Below are 18,014 nucleotides of genomic sequence, written 5' to 3'. Positions count from 1 at the left end.
CGCTGGTCTGTCTGTGTGATTCCAGGGCTAAAGTTATTAACCACTTTTATGGTGATGTTTATCAGTGGTATTATTCTGAGTGGTTTCTGGTTGGAATACTCCACGACATAGCAATTTTCCGAATTAAAAAGGAGACAACTGGTTTTCCTCTTTCTCAGTATTAACATTTCTCAGTGGCATTGTCTTCTTTGGAAGGTCTTCCCCAGAAACTGTTCTTACAGAAGCAGAGTATCACCTGACAGAGATGCTTTCTACAGTGATCCAGAAGCCAGACTGATAACCTTTCCCCTGTAATTCCATGGTCATCCCCTAAGGGGCCCCACTGTTCTCTCTTGAACAGCCCCATCTCCTCTGGTGTAATCATGGGCTCCTGATTGATATCTGTTATCAGCTGAAAGGCAAGGGAGAGGAACACATGTATTTTCATAACCATTATCTCATCTAATCCTCACAGTAAGCCCTTGAGATTTGTATCAATTGTCTGTGTTTACATTTTGTTTAGGAATCTTAACCTTTCTTCTTTGCCTGCTCCTTCAACTTTGGTGTTCTCATTGCAAAACTTGATATAGAAAACTCAGCAGGAAGTTGATATGGAAACGCAGCAGGGGCCTTTCTCACCAGCTCTGTATGAAGAGTAACAGCCTTCTGAATTACTCAACAGAAAGCCAATGCTTTCTGCCCTGCATGACTCTTCCTTTTTCCTTTCCCCTTAACAGGGATCATTAAATACATGCCTCCTTTGACTGCATTTGGGGACTTAAGAACCAACTGTCCGGGAGTAGAATGTTTTTTAGTTCTGTTGCTCACTCTTTCCCCCAAAAAAGGCCAAGCATGACTTTGCCAGTCCTCCCACACTTCCCCATCTTTGTCTCTAATCTGCAGTCTGCGCTCTTCCTGATACTGGGACAGTTCCCAATTTATTTATCACTTCTGAACTCAACTTTTATGATCAACTTTAGTGTTTGTTTCTCTGTTGTTTAAAACTCCTGGGGGAAATAGATGCATTTGATCTGGGCCTCATTAAATAATCTGAAACGATTTTGTACGTAGACCTGTCTGAATTTTTTTAAACACTAAGTTTTAAGATCAGTTGCTACCGACAAGCACAATAAATATAACTGAATGTGATTAAAAGCATTCACACGACCTGGGGAGAGGCTGGCAGTGAGGAGCTGGACTTGGCGGGAATCTTCTGGACTCAAACTTCTGCTCACGGAAAGTCCAAAATAAGGCAGTCTGAAACAATGGGAAGGAGGACTGGATTACTTCACGGCCGTACAGCTTCAGTGTCAATTAAAACTTATTTATTTTTTTCTTTAAAGTGCATGCGAATCATGTTAATTACTACATGGTTCATTTACAAAGGAGTAATTGGCTCCCGCTGTAAAATGGCAGTGTCTCCCCGGACCCAGGAGTTATTTTTCTTTTGTAGATCAGCATGCGTCTCTATTGACCAGATTTCCCTGATTCTGATTTGACTTGCACTGAACCATTTCATCATGTTATATAAGTGAAGCATCGTGGGTTTTTCTTCCTTCTCCAGGTGGCCTTTTTGAAGATGTAACTGTTGGAGCCGAGGCATTCCTGTCCCTGGAAGACAGCTCTCCCGCACAGAGCACCCCAGAGGCCAGCATTCTGCACAGTAGGCAGCCATTACAGAGACAAGAACCAGAGCTACTGAATAAGAGCATCGCGTCGAAGTTGTGAGTTTACTGGTTCGCATATACTCTCCATGAGAGGAGTTCACTTCAAATCTTTGAAGAACCAAGACTGTGAAGAACGTTGTCATAGCAGGTTGAGGAAAGTGTAGAAGTTATGTCTCTATTTCCCACAGAGAGGAATATTCCAATATGTGCCGCGTCAGCACCACCTGGAAGGAGATTAGCTAGTGGAGTCCCATCTGTCCTTTGTGGAACGCAGTGAGGGGCTTCACTGGTGGATCTGAAAGTTAACTGCCGTACATCCAAGCAAATAAACTTACATAAGCTTCCCATTTGGTTTGTTGAAAACAAATGTTTAGAAAGAAAAATAATAGGAATTTGTATGCCTTATTCAGAAGAGATGCTCAGTGAATAAATGTTTGTTGAATGGTTATCACATTAAAGGTTTTCCTGTTTATGCAGGCCTGCACGGGTTCCTTTTCTTTATTTCCTTTACCAAATACTGTTGCTGATCAACAGATGCACCTCACTGGCGTCCCAGTATAGACTGGTCTTAATCCTTGTGTGCCAGAGCTGGTGGAGAGGAGCCGTGGAGCGAGCATGATGGAGCTAGGGAGATTGCTACGGAGCATCACGGCGAGCTGCTGATTTCACAGAGACAGAGACGGTTGGATCCTCGCCCACAGTCCCCTAGCTCCGGGCAAAGCTGCTCCGAGAGCCAGGCAGATCCCCTGTCTGTCACGAGGACAGTCTGGATCTGCACCCGTACCTGCTGCTCACCCAACCTTGTGGTGTTCATCCTAGCCTACAGGCTGCCTTATACCTCTGTGCCCCCAAAACGCTGGGTTTTACGTCCCCGGATTTCCTAACACCCAAAACGTGGGTGTCACTTGGCCTTGTGCTTTAACGAACTTTCTGTTTCACCCAGACCCTTGTCCTGCCAGCACAGCCATGCTGCGGCACTCCTAATGTGTAACGGGCAGACTGACACAGGACCAAAACCCATCTGCTTGGCCCTGCAGCGTCACTTTATTAAGCGCAGTTTGAAACAGCAAAGATCTCAGTGATCTGTCCAAGACACACAGCCACAGATGAGAATTACTTTGGTTTCTCTTAAGCTACTAAGCTCCCAAATACCAAGCTGGTTTTCCATGCTTTCGATTTCTAGCTGTCAGTATAGAGCAGGGTTTCTCCACCTCAGCACCATGTAGGTTTGGGGCCAGATGACAGTTTGTTGTGAGAGATTGTCCTCTGCTGTGGGGAGGAACTCTTTTTCCCTCTAAATTCGGGGGCTGCAGTTTGCAAATCAAACTGATAAAAGATAGGTGAATAAGAAAAACAATTTAATTGCATACATCCACACAAGAGTTTCACAAAGGAAGGAGACTCAAGGAGGTGGTCAGATGATTGAGGTTTATACACCATATTGGGCTAAACAAAGAAAAAAGAGGTTTTGGGCTTTTTGGCAGGGGAGGCAAATTATAGGAAGGTGAGGGAAGAAAATGTATGGTAATAGGGTTGTCTTGTTATGCAGATAAGAGTTTCTCAGATGATAAGAGTTGTCTCCGGGAGTAGTGCTCTTCCTGGTACAGAGACGTCTTTACAAATGGAAATTTCCCTTATAAATGTAAATTTCATTTACAAAAGAGGAAATTTATACTTTATTTTTAGGTAGTTACATGGAGGTAAAGAGCTTTTTCTGCCTCTGCTGGCTTTCAGTTGTCTTTAGCTCAAAATAATCCTTATGCCAAAGTGGCGTATTTTGTGGTGACATAATTCTGGTACCCTTCTGTGCAATGAAGGATGTTTAGCAACATCCCTGGCCTCCACCCACCAGATTCTGGTAGCCCTCCAACCCCAGTTGTGACAACTAAAAACAGCAGCAGACATTGCCCTGGTGTCCAAAATTGACCCCAGTTGAGAACCACGGCCTTAGAGGACATAGCCTAAGAAACAAGATCTGGTGACTTTGTATAGTTGTGTGTTGTCACTGACACAGTCATTACAAAATCTAGGTCTTTTGTGGCATGGGGCCTGGCCTTAGTGTACTATTGGTTTCACAAATGAATACATTCATGATGAATGCTTTTATGTGTGACTATTTCTTAAGAGTTCAGTTTATATTGTTGGAGACTGGAATAAACTTAGTGAAGCAGAGTTCAGTCTGTGCATAAAATAGAAATTTCTCCTGAGATAGTCTTTCTTCCTCTGGAGAAGAAAGCAGCTGTTACTGTGTTTACGGTTTAGATGGTGAAGGTACTCAGGATTGAAGACAACTCTACCACTCAACCAAACCCAGCTAGAAGAGGATTCCAATTTCCTAACCTTGTGTAAGTAAAATCAAGTTAAAGTCAAGTGTAGTTAGGGGCTCCTGGGTAGCTCAGTCGGTTAAGTGTCCGACTTCAGCTCAGGTCATGATCTCATGGCTCACGAGTTTAAGCCCCGCGTTGGGCTGTGTGCTGACAGCTCAGAGCCTGGAGCCTGCTTCAGATTCTGTGTCTCCCTCTCTCTCTGCTTCTCCCCGGCTTGTGCTCTGTCTTTCTATCTCTCAAAAATAAATAAACACTAAAAAAAGAAATCAAGCGTAGTTAGACCTCATCACCTCTCTCTGGGTCTTATGAGGAACCAAGCCAGAGAGAGCTAAGCCCACCTTCTTCTTAATGGCACCAGTGGAGGATGGAAGTAGAGTGGCTTTGAGAAGCTCTGAGGAAGGGGCAGGAGTAAGAGGTCTGTCTGTCCATCTCTGTCTTCTCTCTCTCCTCTCTCTCTCTCTCTCTCTCATGTGCACACACACACACACACACACACACACACACACACACAGGATTTCTGTTTATACTGTGGTTACTGTGTGAAGTTGCATCTGTCATGCAACTTAAGATCTTGCCACAGGGGCACCTGGGTGGCTCAGTCAGTTAAGTGACTGACTTCAGCTCAGGTCGCGATCTCATGGTTTGTGGGTTTGAGTCCTGCATTGGGCTGTGTGCTGAATGCTTGCTCTGAGCCTGGAGCTTGCTTCAGATTCTGTGTCTCCTTCTCTCTCTGCCCCTCCCCCACTTGTGCTCTGCCTCACTCTGTCTCTCAAAAATAAATAAATGTAAAAAAAAAATATTTTTTTTAATAAAAAATAAAGATCTTGCCACAGTGAGGTTCTCAAGCTCAACGCGTCTCCACTGGTTCTAGGGCTGGGAGGGAAGGGCCAGCACAGTTGAGCTGAGCTGTTAATGTCTAAGCACTGGGTAGGTGTGAGGGTAATGTGTTAACCTATAAGAGTCTTCTTTGGGGGCCACAGGAAGTGGGGAAAAGAGGGGAAGGGAGCCATTCTACTTATCATTTGTCTTTGTCTAAATAATTTTTTTTTTTAGTTTCTTCTCTTTCTCTGAGAAAGAGAAATATCCAGCAATGAAGAGATTTAGTTAAACCACATAAGAAGGGCTAGAGAGAATTGAAGCAGGCTGTACAATCTCCATATTGGTCCTGGGAAGTCATTCCACACTAGCCTCATGTGTCATACGAGTATAATTCCAGAATCTATTCAAGAGCAGTCGTAAATGGAACCACAGAATTTTAATATACTATTAAGAGTTTCAAAAAAAAAAAAAAATCTACCAGGGGGTAGCCAGCAAAAAGAGAGGAAGGGACATTGTGGGTAAAAAAAAAAAAAAAAAAAATGTTCACTATCATCAACTGATGCATGACACTATTGATGGTCTTTAACATAAATTACCTCATGCAGTTCTCTCCATGGCTCTGTGATACAGGTGCTAGTATGTTCCCGTTGTACAGATAACAGGGTAAAAGCAAGACAAGAGCCATTTGTGCAATTTCCCTAGATGGTCAGAGAACTCTGAGGCAAGAAGTCTCTGGGTGCCAAGAAGACCAAACAAAAAATACATAATGAAGCAGGGTTTTAAAATAATTGGGAATAAGACAAGAAACAGGGCAAGAAAAACATAATGTAGTGTTTGAAAATGATTGAAGTTAACGAAAAGTAGGGGTGCCTGGGTGGCCCAGTGGATTAAGCATGCAACTTTGGTTCAGGTCATGACTTCACAATTTGTGAGTTTCAGCCCGATGTCGGGCTCTGTGCTGACAGCTTATAGCCTGGAACCTGCTTCAGGTTCTTGTATCTCCCTCTCTCTGCCCCTGCCCCACTCAAACTCTCTCTCTCTCTCTCTCTCTCTCTCTCTCAAAAATAAATAAACATTAAGAAAAAAAAATTTTTAACAAAAGAAATAGGAAAAGTAAAACAAATTAGAAACCCCAAAAATAGCAAAAACCCAAATGACAGTCAAAATAATAATAACACAGTTACTATTTCTCGTTAGCCAAATCTCAGGCCTTGCTCTGTATGCTTTCATGTATCATCTCTCTTTTAATCCTCAAAATAATCCTATGAGGGAATTCTTACTTTTCCTTTTTTTATATGAGGATATTGAGGAGCCAGAGGCTAGGTAAATATTTCAGTCACACAGTGGAGTTACATTTTGAGCACAGGCATATAAGCATTGTTCCATCGGACCTCTTGGATATCAGTAATAGAATTAGCATAGTCTGTTAAAGGTGCCTGGGTGGCTCAGTCAGTTGAGCGTCTGACTTCAGCTGGGGCCATGATCTCATGGTTTTGTGAGTTTGAGCCCCATACAGGCTCTCTGCTGTCAGCACAGAGCCTGCTTTGCATCCTCTGTCCCCCGCTCTTTCTCTGCTCTTTCTCTGCTCCTCCCCTGCTTGTGGTCTCTTTCTCAAAAAATAAATAAAACATTTTTAAAAATCTTAAAAAAAAAAAAAAAAGGAAGAGGAGGTTGGCAAGGACCAGAACCATATTAAAACACCAAATTTCCAATCCATTTTTGATATCTAAAAACTGTGATAAATGAGTGGTTCTCATTTATAAATGAGTGGAACTCATTCTTACCCTGTATAACAACAATGGATAGACCCTGTTGAAAACTTCTGTTGGCCACCCATTTTTGGCAAACCAGTCACTGAGTCTGTTCATTTAATGTGTGCTCATTGAAAGCCTACTACATGCCATGCATAGTTACGGGGACTGCAGATAGGATCCATCAAACCAAGGCCCTGCCCTCATGGAGCTTACATTCCCATGAGGGAGCAGACAAAAAAGAAACACTATATTTTACTATATTTTATTATAAAATACTGTTATAAAGTAAATTAATTTCTGAAAATAAGTACAACAAGAAAAAGAAAGCTGGGTAAAGGGAGAGTGTACGATGGGGTGCTATTTCAGACGGAAGTTTTGGTTGAGCTTTAGGTGTATGTATACCATTAGGGCCATATATGTCACGATATTTGAATTCCCAGTTAGAGTGACTATGGAGATACATCATTAAATGCCAAAGATTGAGCAGAAACCACAACCTTACATCATTTTGCCAAAAGTAGCAAGGATACGCCGATATTAGCAAAGCTTGTTTGATTCCATTGATCACAAAAAATTTGACTTGAACCAGGCACTCAGTGTAATTGGCCTTGCACTAACCACCTTGGTAATTAAACCTGATCAGTCGCCCCTGTAGTAAAATATGCTGACAAGGTTAAATGGTTTTCTATGATAGATAAAGCTAGCCTAGTTGTTGTCCCTGGAACATTTGTTTTTGCTTTTAATGTATAACAAAGATTAATTAGGACCCACATTTCATTATGATTCAGGAATGTAAGGATGACTAGTATATCTTAGTCTGTAGTTAGAAAAGCATTAACATTTATCTTCTACATCAGAGGGATGGTTCCCACTAATTGCTTATCTAAGAGTCCTACATCTTCTTAAATACTCCAGAGCATTCAGTGTGACTTAATGTAACAATTTCTCTTTGTTTGCCTCTTGAGATGCTTCAAGCTATTAGTTAATGAACCAGAACTCATCGTCATTCTTTAGTCTGGGGGAAAAAGTGGGCAGGAGTTACACAGAAATAAGTTCTTTTAACAGGTAAGTTCCCTAGTTTTAAAACAAGTAAGTTTTGCTTAAAAGAACATTTCAGAAAGCATCAAAACTATACTACTATTCTTTTTAAAATAAGGTTCCATTTTTGACCAGGAATGGAGTAAACCAGTTTGTCCTCAAACCTGCTACAGATAAATTAAGAAACCCATTTTCAGGGCCCCGCATTTATGCTAGGGCCCTTTGGCTACAGGTACAGTAAGAGGGCAGGGTTTGCCCAGACCCCCCCACCTGTGACCTTCCACAGCCTTTCTGGTCAGAACGGGAATTACTGACAACATTACTCCATTTCATTATTCATCTTTCTTCCCACCTAATTGGCTTCTTTCTGTAAATCTTTTAACATTTTAATTTGATCTCTTTTGACATTTCATGGGTTAAAGACAATTTTTCCTTTTATTTTATTATGCTTTGGAAAGGAAAAAGAGGATTTTTATTGCTATAACTTGTTTGTACACATTCTGTTAGTGTACTGGTTACAAATTTCAATACATCTACCAAAAGTCCCAAACCAAGAACACTGGTGGTGCCTGGGTGGCTCAGTCAGTTAAGTGCCCAACTTTTGGTTTTGGCTCAGGTCATGATCTCATGGTTTGTGAGTTTGAGCCCTGCGTTGGGCTCTGGGCTCAGTGCTGACAGTGCGGAGCCTGCTTGGGATTCTCTCTCTCTCCCTCTCTCTCTACCTATCTCTTTCTAAATAAATAAATAAATAAATAAATAAATAAATAAATAAATAAATAAACTTAAAAAAACAACACCACCACCACCATAAGTGGGTAACTTAATTTAAAACAGTCACAAGCAGTTGGTTGCCTATTTGGAGTTTCTGGTGAATCTTTTCTAAACTCAAGAGAGATAGGGTTCATTATTTCTTTGCCCAGAACCTTCCAGGCCTGAGCAGAGCATGGCAGGCTTTTTGTAGACTTATGCTAGAAAAGGTATTATAGAAACAAAGCACTTTATATGTGCTTATAAAATAGTGAAAGCTATTGCTTCACTGAGTCTTAAGAAACCAGTGCTTGGGAACAGGAACAGAGCTCTCTGACCTGTCCTGCCCCTTCATTTTCAACCACTCTCCCTGCCCCTCCCTAACCAATACCATTTCTAGGAAAATGAGCCTGAAGTGCCAGCCTCAGTTACTCTTGTACTCCCTTCCAGAATCAAGACTGAAGGGTTGTGGCCTCCTCATTTGAAACTATTGGAGAACAAGGATTCTTGTCCCCTCAAAGGGCCTTCTAGCTGGATTAAACATCAAATTGACATAAGACAGATTAACAGGAGAAAATCAAATTTAATGGTGTACATATGAGGAATCCACACAGACGTGGAGATTCAAAAGACAGGCAAAATGACGTCTATAAGTCATCCTGAACTAAGGAGAAGAGGGCTGAAGTCTGGGCTTCAGAGGGAAGAATGTACTTCACTGGGCTATATGTAGAGCAGATGTGTGATAATTAGATATTTGCCCTACCGCACAGATGGGTCACTCAGATAAATTGTATCTCTGGTAATAACCCTTATTCTGGCAAAGACCCTCCAATTTAGGTTCTTCTATGTAGTTACAGGAAGGGCAAAAGTTTCTCTTGAGCCCATAGGGTCTCATTCGTCTTCAGCTCAAAATAATCTTCATGTCAGAGTGGCCCATATCTGGGGCCAACTGCCTTTGGTTCCTATAAAATTCTCTCATAGAATGGTGACAGTATTGAAATTAGTCATTATCAGGTTTTTTTTCCATGTTGAAGTCTTTTTTTTAATTTGAGTATAGTCATCATTAGTTTTATGTTCCATAATAGTACATATTGGACTTAGAAAGTACACCATTCACTTACACTTTCTGAAAAAAAAAAAAAAATAGTTACAGCCCTTCCCTCTCTTCCAAATATCCTGCATAGTAAGGTCAACAAAAGGCACTATAAATTCTCTCAATTGCCCTGTGATCATAAAGCTTAGTCCAAATGTTAAGAAAGATCCTTGAAAGGTTCATAAGGTAACAAAAACTTTTAAATAAAATTCCTCATTTTAACTCAATAAAATCTGAGAAATGATGTCAGGAAGAAAAGGAAAAAGCGGCCAAGATATTCTCTCATCAAGCACAGACAAAAAAAAAAAGTCGTTTTAGTGTTGCTATTAAGAGAAAAATAAGTTGACATGTATTTTAAAAACTTTTTTTAAAGAAACCACCAGTAAATTGGAAATATATGCGTTAGAAATCACTAGAGGAAACAAAGAGGACTTGATCAATAAAACACATGTCCTGTATATCTGTCCAACCCTGTGATAATTGTTCAAGACAATTTTAGAAGAGCTCATTTCAAAACTTGTGTTTATTTGTTTCTCTGCTTTATTCTATCAAGCCAGGGATATCCTCTAAATAAAGGCTGCTGTCTATGGAACATTTGGTGGTTGTATCTCTTACACAATCAATAAAATGTTTCTGAAATGTGTACTGTCTTTAGATCCAGTTTTGATGAGGTTAAAGCTGAGAGTGGAGGTGAGAAAAACCATATGGGAAAAGAACCCATATGACTGTGGGGTCCCAAAGAGGTCCCCCTCAATTACTGTGGCAGAGAAGGTGTTTTTGTTCAAATGAGGCAGGATTTGTTGTGGGATTTGAGTGACAGTTAAGATTTGGAAAGACAGGAAGACAGACATCTTCAGGAAGAGCAGCATTCAAAACAGCAAGAACATCTGGCTAGATTGAAGGAATTAAGAGGAGACAATGAATGATAAAATAGGAAAGAGTTCTTGGATTGTGGAAGGCACTGAATGCTTTTCCTAAATTCTCAGGGATCAAGCACAACAAGCACAGGGAACACTGTGTGTGTGTGTGTGTGTGTGTGTGTGTGTGTGTGTGTGTGTGTGTCTGCCCCTGAGGGCCACTTGAGCTCTCAGATTTAAATGCTATGGTTAAGACTGAGAGGTTTAGCATCAGACTACCAGGGTTGAAATGTTGTCTGTATAATCTTGGCTTAGTTCCTTAGTCTCATCTTTAAATTGGTGTAAAAAATAAGCCTCTCCTTCATATGAGTCTTTGAGTTTTACGTGGGTCTCTGTGTGCATAGTGTTTAGAACAGTGCTTGGCACAATACATTTTAGCTGTAGTTGATACTCTATGAATTTGCTATTCTCTGCCACTCCTCCTTCCCATTGCCTACGAAATTTATTTTTGAGGCTTTAAGCAGGAGAATGACATGATGAAGGCGATGCCTTCGGAAAATTAATCTGGTAGCAGAGCATGAGGTAGATGAGAAGAAAGGAAGAGCCATTGTTGCAAAACAAGAAGAGGCTTTCCAATTCCAAAAAAAACTATCACAGAAAGTCTTCACCAAATAACTTTGTCAGTGCTTTTTCCTACTCTGTTTTTAATTATTTTTGAAGGCCATTATAAGTACAATAGGATACATACTTTTCCATTTGCGGTCAGCATAGGTCTAACAGTGCAGGATAACCCATTTCAAGCATTTTCACATAAACCTTTTAAAATGCGTTCTTTGTCAGAGTCTTCTCTTGTAAGCAGAAAACCTTTTGCAAAAATCTTTAAATGAGGAAGGGAATCCAGCCCAGAACTTTCTGACCAGACATCCTACAGGTATGCCCTCAGGACTAAAGTTCAATTTATTTTTTATGTAATTTCCAAAAGTACCAGGAATCCTTTTTTTGTTGCTCAGTGTCAGTGGTTCTCAGGAGAACAAGGCAGAGTCTTCATGGTGTACAAACCCTATTCCCTTGTGTTTTTAATTTCTTGTATGTTTGTTCCCCCAATTTATGTTCCGAATTATGCTATGGTGACAACAGTGTAAAATCTGAGTGCTTGACTAGAAATATCATAGATGGAAAGAAGTTATTGAATATATTACTAAATCTCAGCTAAATAGGTACTTTTCTTAGAGAATCATTCAGCATGTTCTTGAAATGAATTAGGACCTAATGTTTGAGGAACCTACATTTATGTAGTATGTGTAGTCCTATCTAGCTCAGAGAAGTAGACAAATGGGGTCAGATGAGCAGGAATAAACCATATTTCTCTGGTTCTTATATCTACCTACTGTTGAAAGTCCTGCAACTCACTACAAAATGCTCAAATTATTTATTTTTAATTTTGTTTAATGTTTATTCCTTTTTGAGAGAGAGAGGGAAAGAGAGCACAAGTGGGGTTGGGGCAGAGAGAGAGAGGGAGAACACAGAATCCAAAGCAGGCTCTAGGCTCTGAGCTGTCAGCAGGGTTCTAACTCATGAACTCTGAGATCATGACCTGAGCCGAAGTCAGGCACTTAACCGGCTGAGGCACCTAGGCTCAAATTCTATCTACGGTACCCATATATATCGTCTGCTACCTATCATCTACCTCAAGGTATCTGCCATGTTCTGCTTTTCTTCTTAATCAGTATCATTTGGTGCTGGCGATCTCCACTGCTAATGTGTCCACAGGGGGCCTGTCCTGTGTGAAGTGTGGCACCTCTCCTTCCTGGATGTGCCAATGGAGAAAATAATGCAATTGTCTTGGAAACTTCAATAAGCCAAAGTTCAGCTGTGTAGTATACAGAGGTAGGGAGAACGTAGACTCTCTCCATTTTGTGCTGTGCTTTGTGACATGGACCCTAAAGCAGTATTATGCCACACCCCAGTGTCTATAGTTACAACATTTTTAGTAAAACTTGCTTTATCAATTCTTTAAATTTGAAGTACCCAGCCCAGCCCAGCAGCCAGACTTAAAGACCAGTTTTGACTAATATACACGAATACACCATTTTTTTAACCACTCCCATGTGCAGAATTCTCTTTTTTTGAAATGAGTTTCTCCCAATGGATCTCTTAGTCCCTCATAAAAACAGACTCAGGCCAGAAATCCTAGATATTAGCACTGTTTGGGTTCTAGCTGAGACTCCAAATCCATTTATATTTTTTTACTATTCTGCCCTTAAAAAATTGCCATAAAATAAGCATTAACCTTTTTTTTTTTTTCTGTTTTAGTTTTCAGTCAGTTTTATAGAATTACTAAGTTTGTGGCTATGGTTATGGTGAACATTTGTAGGACTCAGTTGATTTTTGCAACTACATTCTGCCCCAGAAAAGCTGTCTTCTTTGTATCTTAACTCATTTGATTTCATTTTACAGAGAAAATTGCTATGAAGCAAAACTTTCATGTAGACCTTCCAAATGAACTTCAGGATCAATTTATAATGATTCTTGTGTTGTATTTTATGTAATAAAATGAAGCAATAGTTGAACTTTTCTTTTTTTTTAAATTTTTTTTTTTCAACGTTTATTTATTTTTGGGACAGAGAGAGACAGAGCATGAACAGGGGAGGGGCAGAGAGAGAGGGAGACACAGAATCGGAAACAGGCTCCAGGCTCTGAGCCATCAGCCCAGAGCCTGACGCGGGGCTCGAACCCACGGACCGCGAGATCGTGACCTGGCTGAAGTCGGACGCCTAACCGACTGCGCCACCCAGGCGCCCCATAGTTGAACTTTTCAAAGAGTGAGAGCTCCTTGAGGGCAGGCCCAATGTTTTATTCATCTTCTTAATCCCATGCTTAGCAATGATACTAAGCATCTCTACATGGTAGAGAATGTATTCAATAAATATTGGCTTCATTAATTACTGAGGACATTAATATTTGAAAACTAGTGAAGTGGGATCTATAGGGCAGGATTGGTTTGAGTCATTCCATTCTTACAAAATGTTTATGCATCTTTGTGACTGTTAGAAGTTCTTACATCCTGCAATGTTTCTTTCCAATATTGCTTCCTCTCAGAAACATTTTCTTTATCAGTCCCAGCTCAAAAATACTTATTTCATTTTTGAAAATATATTTTTCAAAAGTAAAATGATTAAGTCTTTGGTCCTATTAGAAATACCTTGAAGACATTTACCCATGGCTGTAAAATCCTGATGAAAATTCAGTCTTTATTGGATGGTGTGGCGTTAGATGAATGTAATAACCACGTTTACAAATCCATTCTGGGTCTTGACTCTTTCCTGACCTGGTTTGGAAACTTTGTGTAAAGTGCCGTTTTATCTCTTACTAATTCCAAAGATGACAGACACAGGATTTCATTGTCTAGTTAGTGAAAGCTGCATTCTCTGATTAGCTGCCTTGCCCTTTTTGAAGCTTTGATTTATTGGGGCAGAGCAAGCACTGGCTTTTGTATGTGCTGAAAGCAAACCGGGGTGAGGAATAATTTATAGTTCTGTCTTTGCCGCTGAAAAAAAAAGTAAAGGTTACTTTCATTATATTGCTATAGGAACTGCCCTAAAACAAAAGAAAGATACTGTAATAAGTAGAAACCCAAAGAATGACATTGAGCTACTGTTTCAGTTAACTTAAAAAAATTGTTAAAATCATATTTTGAAGCAGATTGGCCCATCTGAACTCTTATCTTAATTTCACAGAGAACAATGTTTCTTCCAATTTGGCATCAGGGCTGTGCAAAGTAGCATTTCTGCTGCTCCCAGGCAAGTTACATTTGCCAAAACAAAGCGTGGGTGGAAGGTAGCAGGAAAGAACTGACTGGTAACACTTTTCACCTGGGAAAAGGCTGCCAAAAAGGAATCAAAATAGAAGCACTGAGGAGAAGGTGCTCAACTGTCCATGGGAAGAAAAAAAAAAAAAAAAAAGATAGCAAACATGAGACATGTCCAAATTTGTTTGGGCTTCCCAGGTTCTTGTTCTTCTGCTTTCAATACTGGATAAAGCCTGTATGTTGGCAAATGATTTCCTACATGATTCTTCTATAAAAAATATTAGGAAACCTCAGAGTATTTTCTATAATGGAATAAATTCTGGATTTCCCCTTCTGAGCCAGCCAAGAGTTTGTGTCATCAGAACAGTGAATGCGCAAACCCTTCCAATCATGTGGATAATTCCAAATTCTAACCCTGGCTCCAAGAGTCAAGAATAAGTAGGATTTCAGGATCTTGAGTAGGGAGCAGGTGAAATGTAGGAATGAATTCCATTGGTGAATGGGTTGGGGTCAGGGTGGGAGGGCATTCTAAGCTGTGAATAGCAGCAGTGACTGGAGGTAGGAAAGTTCAGGGTATGCCTGGGGAATGGTAAGTCATCAGGTGTAATAACAGGCAACATTTTTAGGTACTTATTACAATATGCCAGATACTAACTCAGTTGTGGAAACAACATTATGCAAAAATACTTTTGTTATCACCATTTTATAGGTGAGGAAACCAAGGACTCAGTGATCTCAGCTGAGCTCATACAGCCTGACAGTGGCAAAGCTAGTATTTGGCTCTAAGAAGTCAGTTGGGTCCAGAACATGAGCTCCTAACTGTGCTCCTAACAGTGCTATCTTTAACCTTTCAACTTTAACAGAGAAGAGAGCCTTTTTCAGAAGAGGAGAAAGCAGTAGAGAAGTGCCAGATAATCTGGAAATTGTAGAGCACTCACCTTCTTTTTCTGATAGTTTGTTGGACATCTCCACATGAGTACAGTATCCACCCTTTAAATCCAACTCACCGAAAGACAGAGCTCATTTTCACCTCCATCTTCCTGGGCAACCCTCCCCTGGTGGTTGGCAGTATCAGGGTTACAGCATCATCATCAGGAACTCATGCAGCCAGGCAGGAGCCTTTGCAGTCAAGGTGTACCCCTTCCCCCCAATCCCTCTCCCCCATGAATCTCTCCTTCCACCCTCCAGTTCCAGTCCAACTACTCTTTTTTCCCACCTTGCTAGCCTCACCAGAACTAGTACAAATGCTAACTAACAAAAATTCCTTTTTTTCTATCTTCTCCTGGCCCCCAATCCATTTTACAGAGACCAAGTAGAACATTTTCAGAAACCGGTGCTCCAATCATATCACTGTCCTCAAAATTCATGGCTTTCTGTGCAAATGCCTGAAGAATTCTTTTAATTAAGAAATTATTTTTGAGAGAGGGAGTGCAAATGGGGGAGAGGGGCTGAGGGAGAGAGAGAGAGAGAGAGAGAGAGAGAGAGAGAGAGAGAGAGAGAATCTCAAGCAGGATCCATGCTCAGTGCAGAGCCTGGTGTGGGGCTCAATCCCATGACCCTGGGATCTTGACCTGTGCCAGAATCAAGAGTCGGATGTTCAACCAACTGAGCCACCAGGTGCCTTTGCCTGCAGAATTCTGTCCTAGACTCCTCAGCCTGGCTTTCAAGGCCCTCCATGATTAGGTCCCAACATACCTTTCCAGCCCTACCTTCTCTAAGACTCCTTACTGATATTAACTTTCTGAGATCACTGACCAGGCCCATGGCCTGCCTTCCACTTTCTCTCTTCTACTCCACTCCTTGTTAATGGAGTGCCCCTTGACTGAAACACCCCATTCCACTTCTTAAAACCTTTCCTCATTCTCCCAAGTCAAATTAGTTACTCTGCATACAAGCTCCCCCATAGCAATTTGCTTACACTTCACACTTCAGATTCTTCCATTCCTTAAATTATGGCATAGCCTTTTGGGTTTAAGATGTTCTCCCCAGTTATATTATAAGCCCTCTGGGATGATAAGCATTGTCTTACTCATCAGTGTGATTTTATTCCTTAGTAGTAAGTTCACTGAAATGAAGACATACTCATGTGGTTCTGAGCAGAGTCACTCAATATCAAGAGTCTGACATTTAACTGAGCCACGCAGGTGCCCCTTGGTATATTCTTCTTTTTTTAATTTTTTTAATGTTTATTTTGTAAAAAAATTTTAATGTTTATTTTTGAGAGAGAGAGAGAGCACACAAGGTTGGGGGGGGGGGGCGAGAGAGAGGAAGACACAGAATCCAAAGCAGGGTCCAGGCTCTGAGCTGTCAGCACAGAGCCTCATGCGGGGCTCAAACCACGAACCATGAGAACATGACCTGAGCCGAAGTCAGATAGATGCCTAACCAACTGAGCCACCCAGGCACCCCAATGTGTTTATTTATTTTTGAGAGAGAGAGAGACAGATTGCGAGCAGGGGAGGGACAGAGAGAGAAAGAGAGACACATAATCTGAAGCAGGCTCCAGGCTCTGAGCTGTCAGCACAGAACCTGCTGTGGGGCTCGAACTCATGGACCACGAGATCATGACCTGAGCTGAAGTCGGATGCTTAACCAACTAAACCACCCAGGCACTCCAGTATATTCTTAATATGGAATATCTTTCTGGAAAAAAGGGAGATCCCAAATCATTCTCTACTTGGTATAGGGCAAATGTGACAGGCAGACCACGACCCCACACAGAAATAAAATCCATAGGTATTATAACCTACATACACACACAATGTAAAATATGTATGTATATATATATATGTGTGTGTGTGTGTGTGTGTGTATTCCACTGATTGAAATGCAGACAAGAAATGCAAGAAAGTGATATTATAACCCATTTCAATATATAAATGCTCAGTTTAGAACTACAGTGGGGCCCTGAGTATAAGAGCTGCACATGCAGCCTCATGCAGGTGGGTGGTCCTAGTGACTCAAACATATAAGTGGCATTGCTGAGAAAGTGCCAAACCAGACAATGTACAATCTTCCCTTAATTTACCTAGTAGTTATAAATTTGGAAAATTCCATGCATATTAAAGTCATGCAAAAACATAAATTGTTTTTATGTATAAAATGGAGTTAGATTCTAGGCTCAGACAGTTAATAAAAACATGTCTGATCAAACACCCAAAAGCTGTGCAGGATGCAGAACAATTCTTTTTTGGGCAGTTCTGTCATGGAGTATTTAAATCTCTGGCTCCCCCCCACATGCCAGTTGCACTCCCCAATGTTAGGACAACCAAAAGTAGCCCTAACAATTTCCCAGAATGACTCCTGGTAGGCAAAATTTCCCCAGTAAGAATCCCTGAACTAGGTCACTTGGTTTATGAAGGAGTAGACTCAAAGAAGATAAGTGAATCACCAAAGTTGACTAAGTATAACCCATGTCTCTTAGTTACTAATCCAGTGCTAATTTCTCAGGTATATTTATACAAGTATAGGCATACATACATATATTACATTTATGTATACTCAGACACATGATGACATTTGCTTTGTCGAAAACCATCCAGTCAGGGTTTGACTAAACCCACGTCATAAAAGATGGTTCTGATATTTTGATTAAAATTAGTTCAGTCATGCTGCTTAACTAAAGTAAATAGTTCTGTATATAAACATGGACTAAGGGCAGGATAGTGTTACATTTCCTGGTTATTACAGTCTCTTCCATTTCTAATCATATGGCTGGCTAGATAATAAGACTATCTTTCCACTGAAAGCAACAACTTTCCATTGAAAGTAACTGCAGAGTTGGGGAAGTCCCCAAGACCATCCTTCTGATACTAATTTCAAGTTTGGGGTTCCCCAAGATACCCATAGGTTTGATAATTTGTTACAAGTACTTACAAGATTCACTGAAAGCCATTATATCCATGGTTATAGTTTATTAATAAAA

The 18,014-nt window shown here is 40.7% G+C and overlaps 1 protein-coding gene across 2 annotated transcripts in view; it reads left to right on the top strand.

The window, feature by feature from the left end:
* UBE3D (ubiquitin protein ligase E3D) overlaps window positions 1–18,014 on the top strand; it is a 243,182-nt gene that overhangs the window by 156,934 nt on the left and 68,234 nt on the right. The window contains exon 10 of one of the 2 annotated variants that reach the window (XM_045498900.1): window positions 1,544–2,122. The exons of the other annotated variant lie outside the window; for it this stretch is intronic. Within the exon in view, the coding sequence (XP_045354856.1) occupies window positions 1,544–1,564 (21 nt within the window). The 3' untranslated portion in view covers window positions 1,565–2,122. Of the gene's footprint in view, window positions 1–1,543; window positions 2,123–18,014 lie in introns of those variants that run through there. 2 annotated transcript variants of the gene reach the window in all.

This window comes from Leopardus geoffroyi, chromosome B2 (assembly GCF_018350155.1).
Source record: "Leopardus geoffroyi isolate Oge1 chromosome B2, O.geoffroyi_Oge1_pat1.0, whole genome shotgun sequence".
Lineage (NCBI taxonomy): Eukaryota > Metazoa > Chordata > Mammalia > Carnivora > Felidae > Leopardus > Leopardus geoffroyi.
The sequence above is the reverse complement of the archived record's forward strand: the minus strand, read 5'-3'. Positions and strand labels throughout refer to the sequence as shown.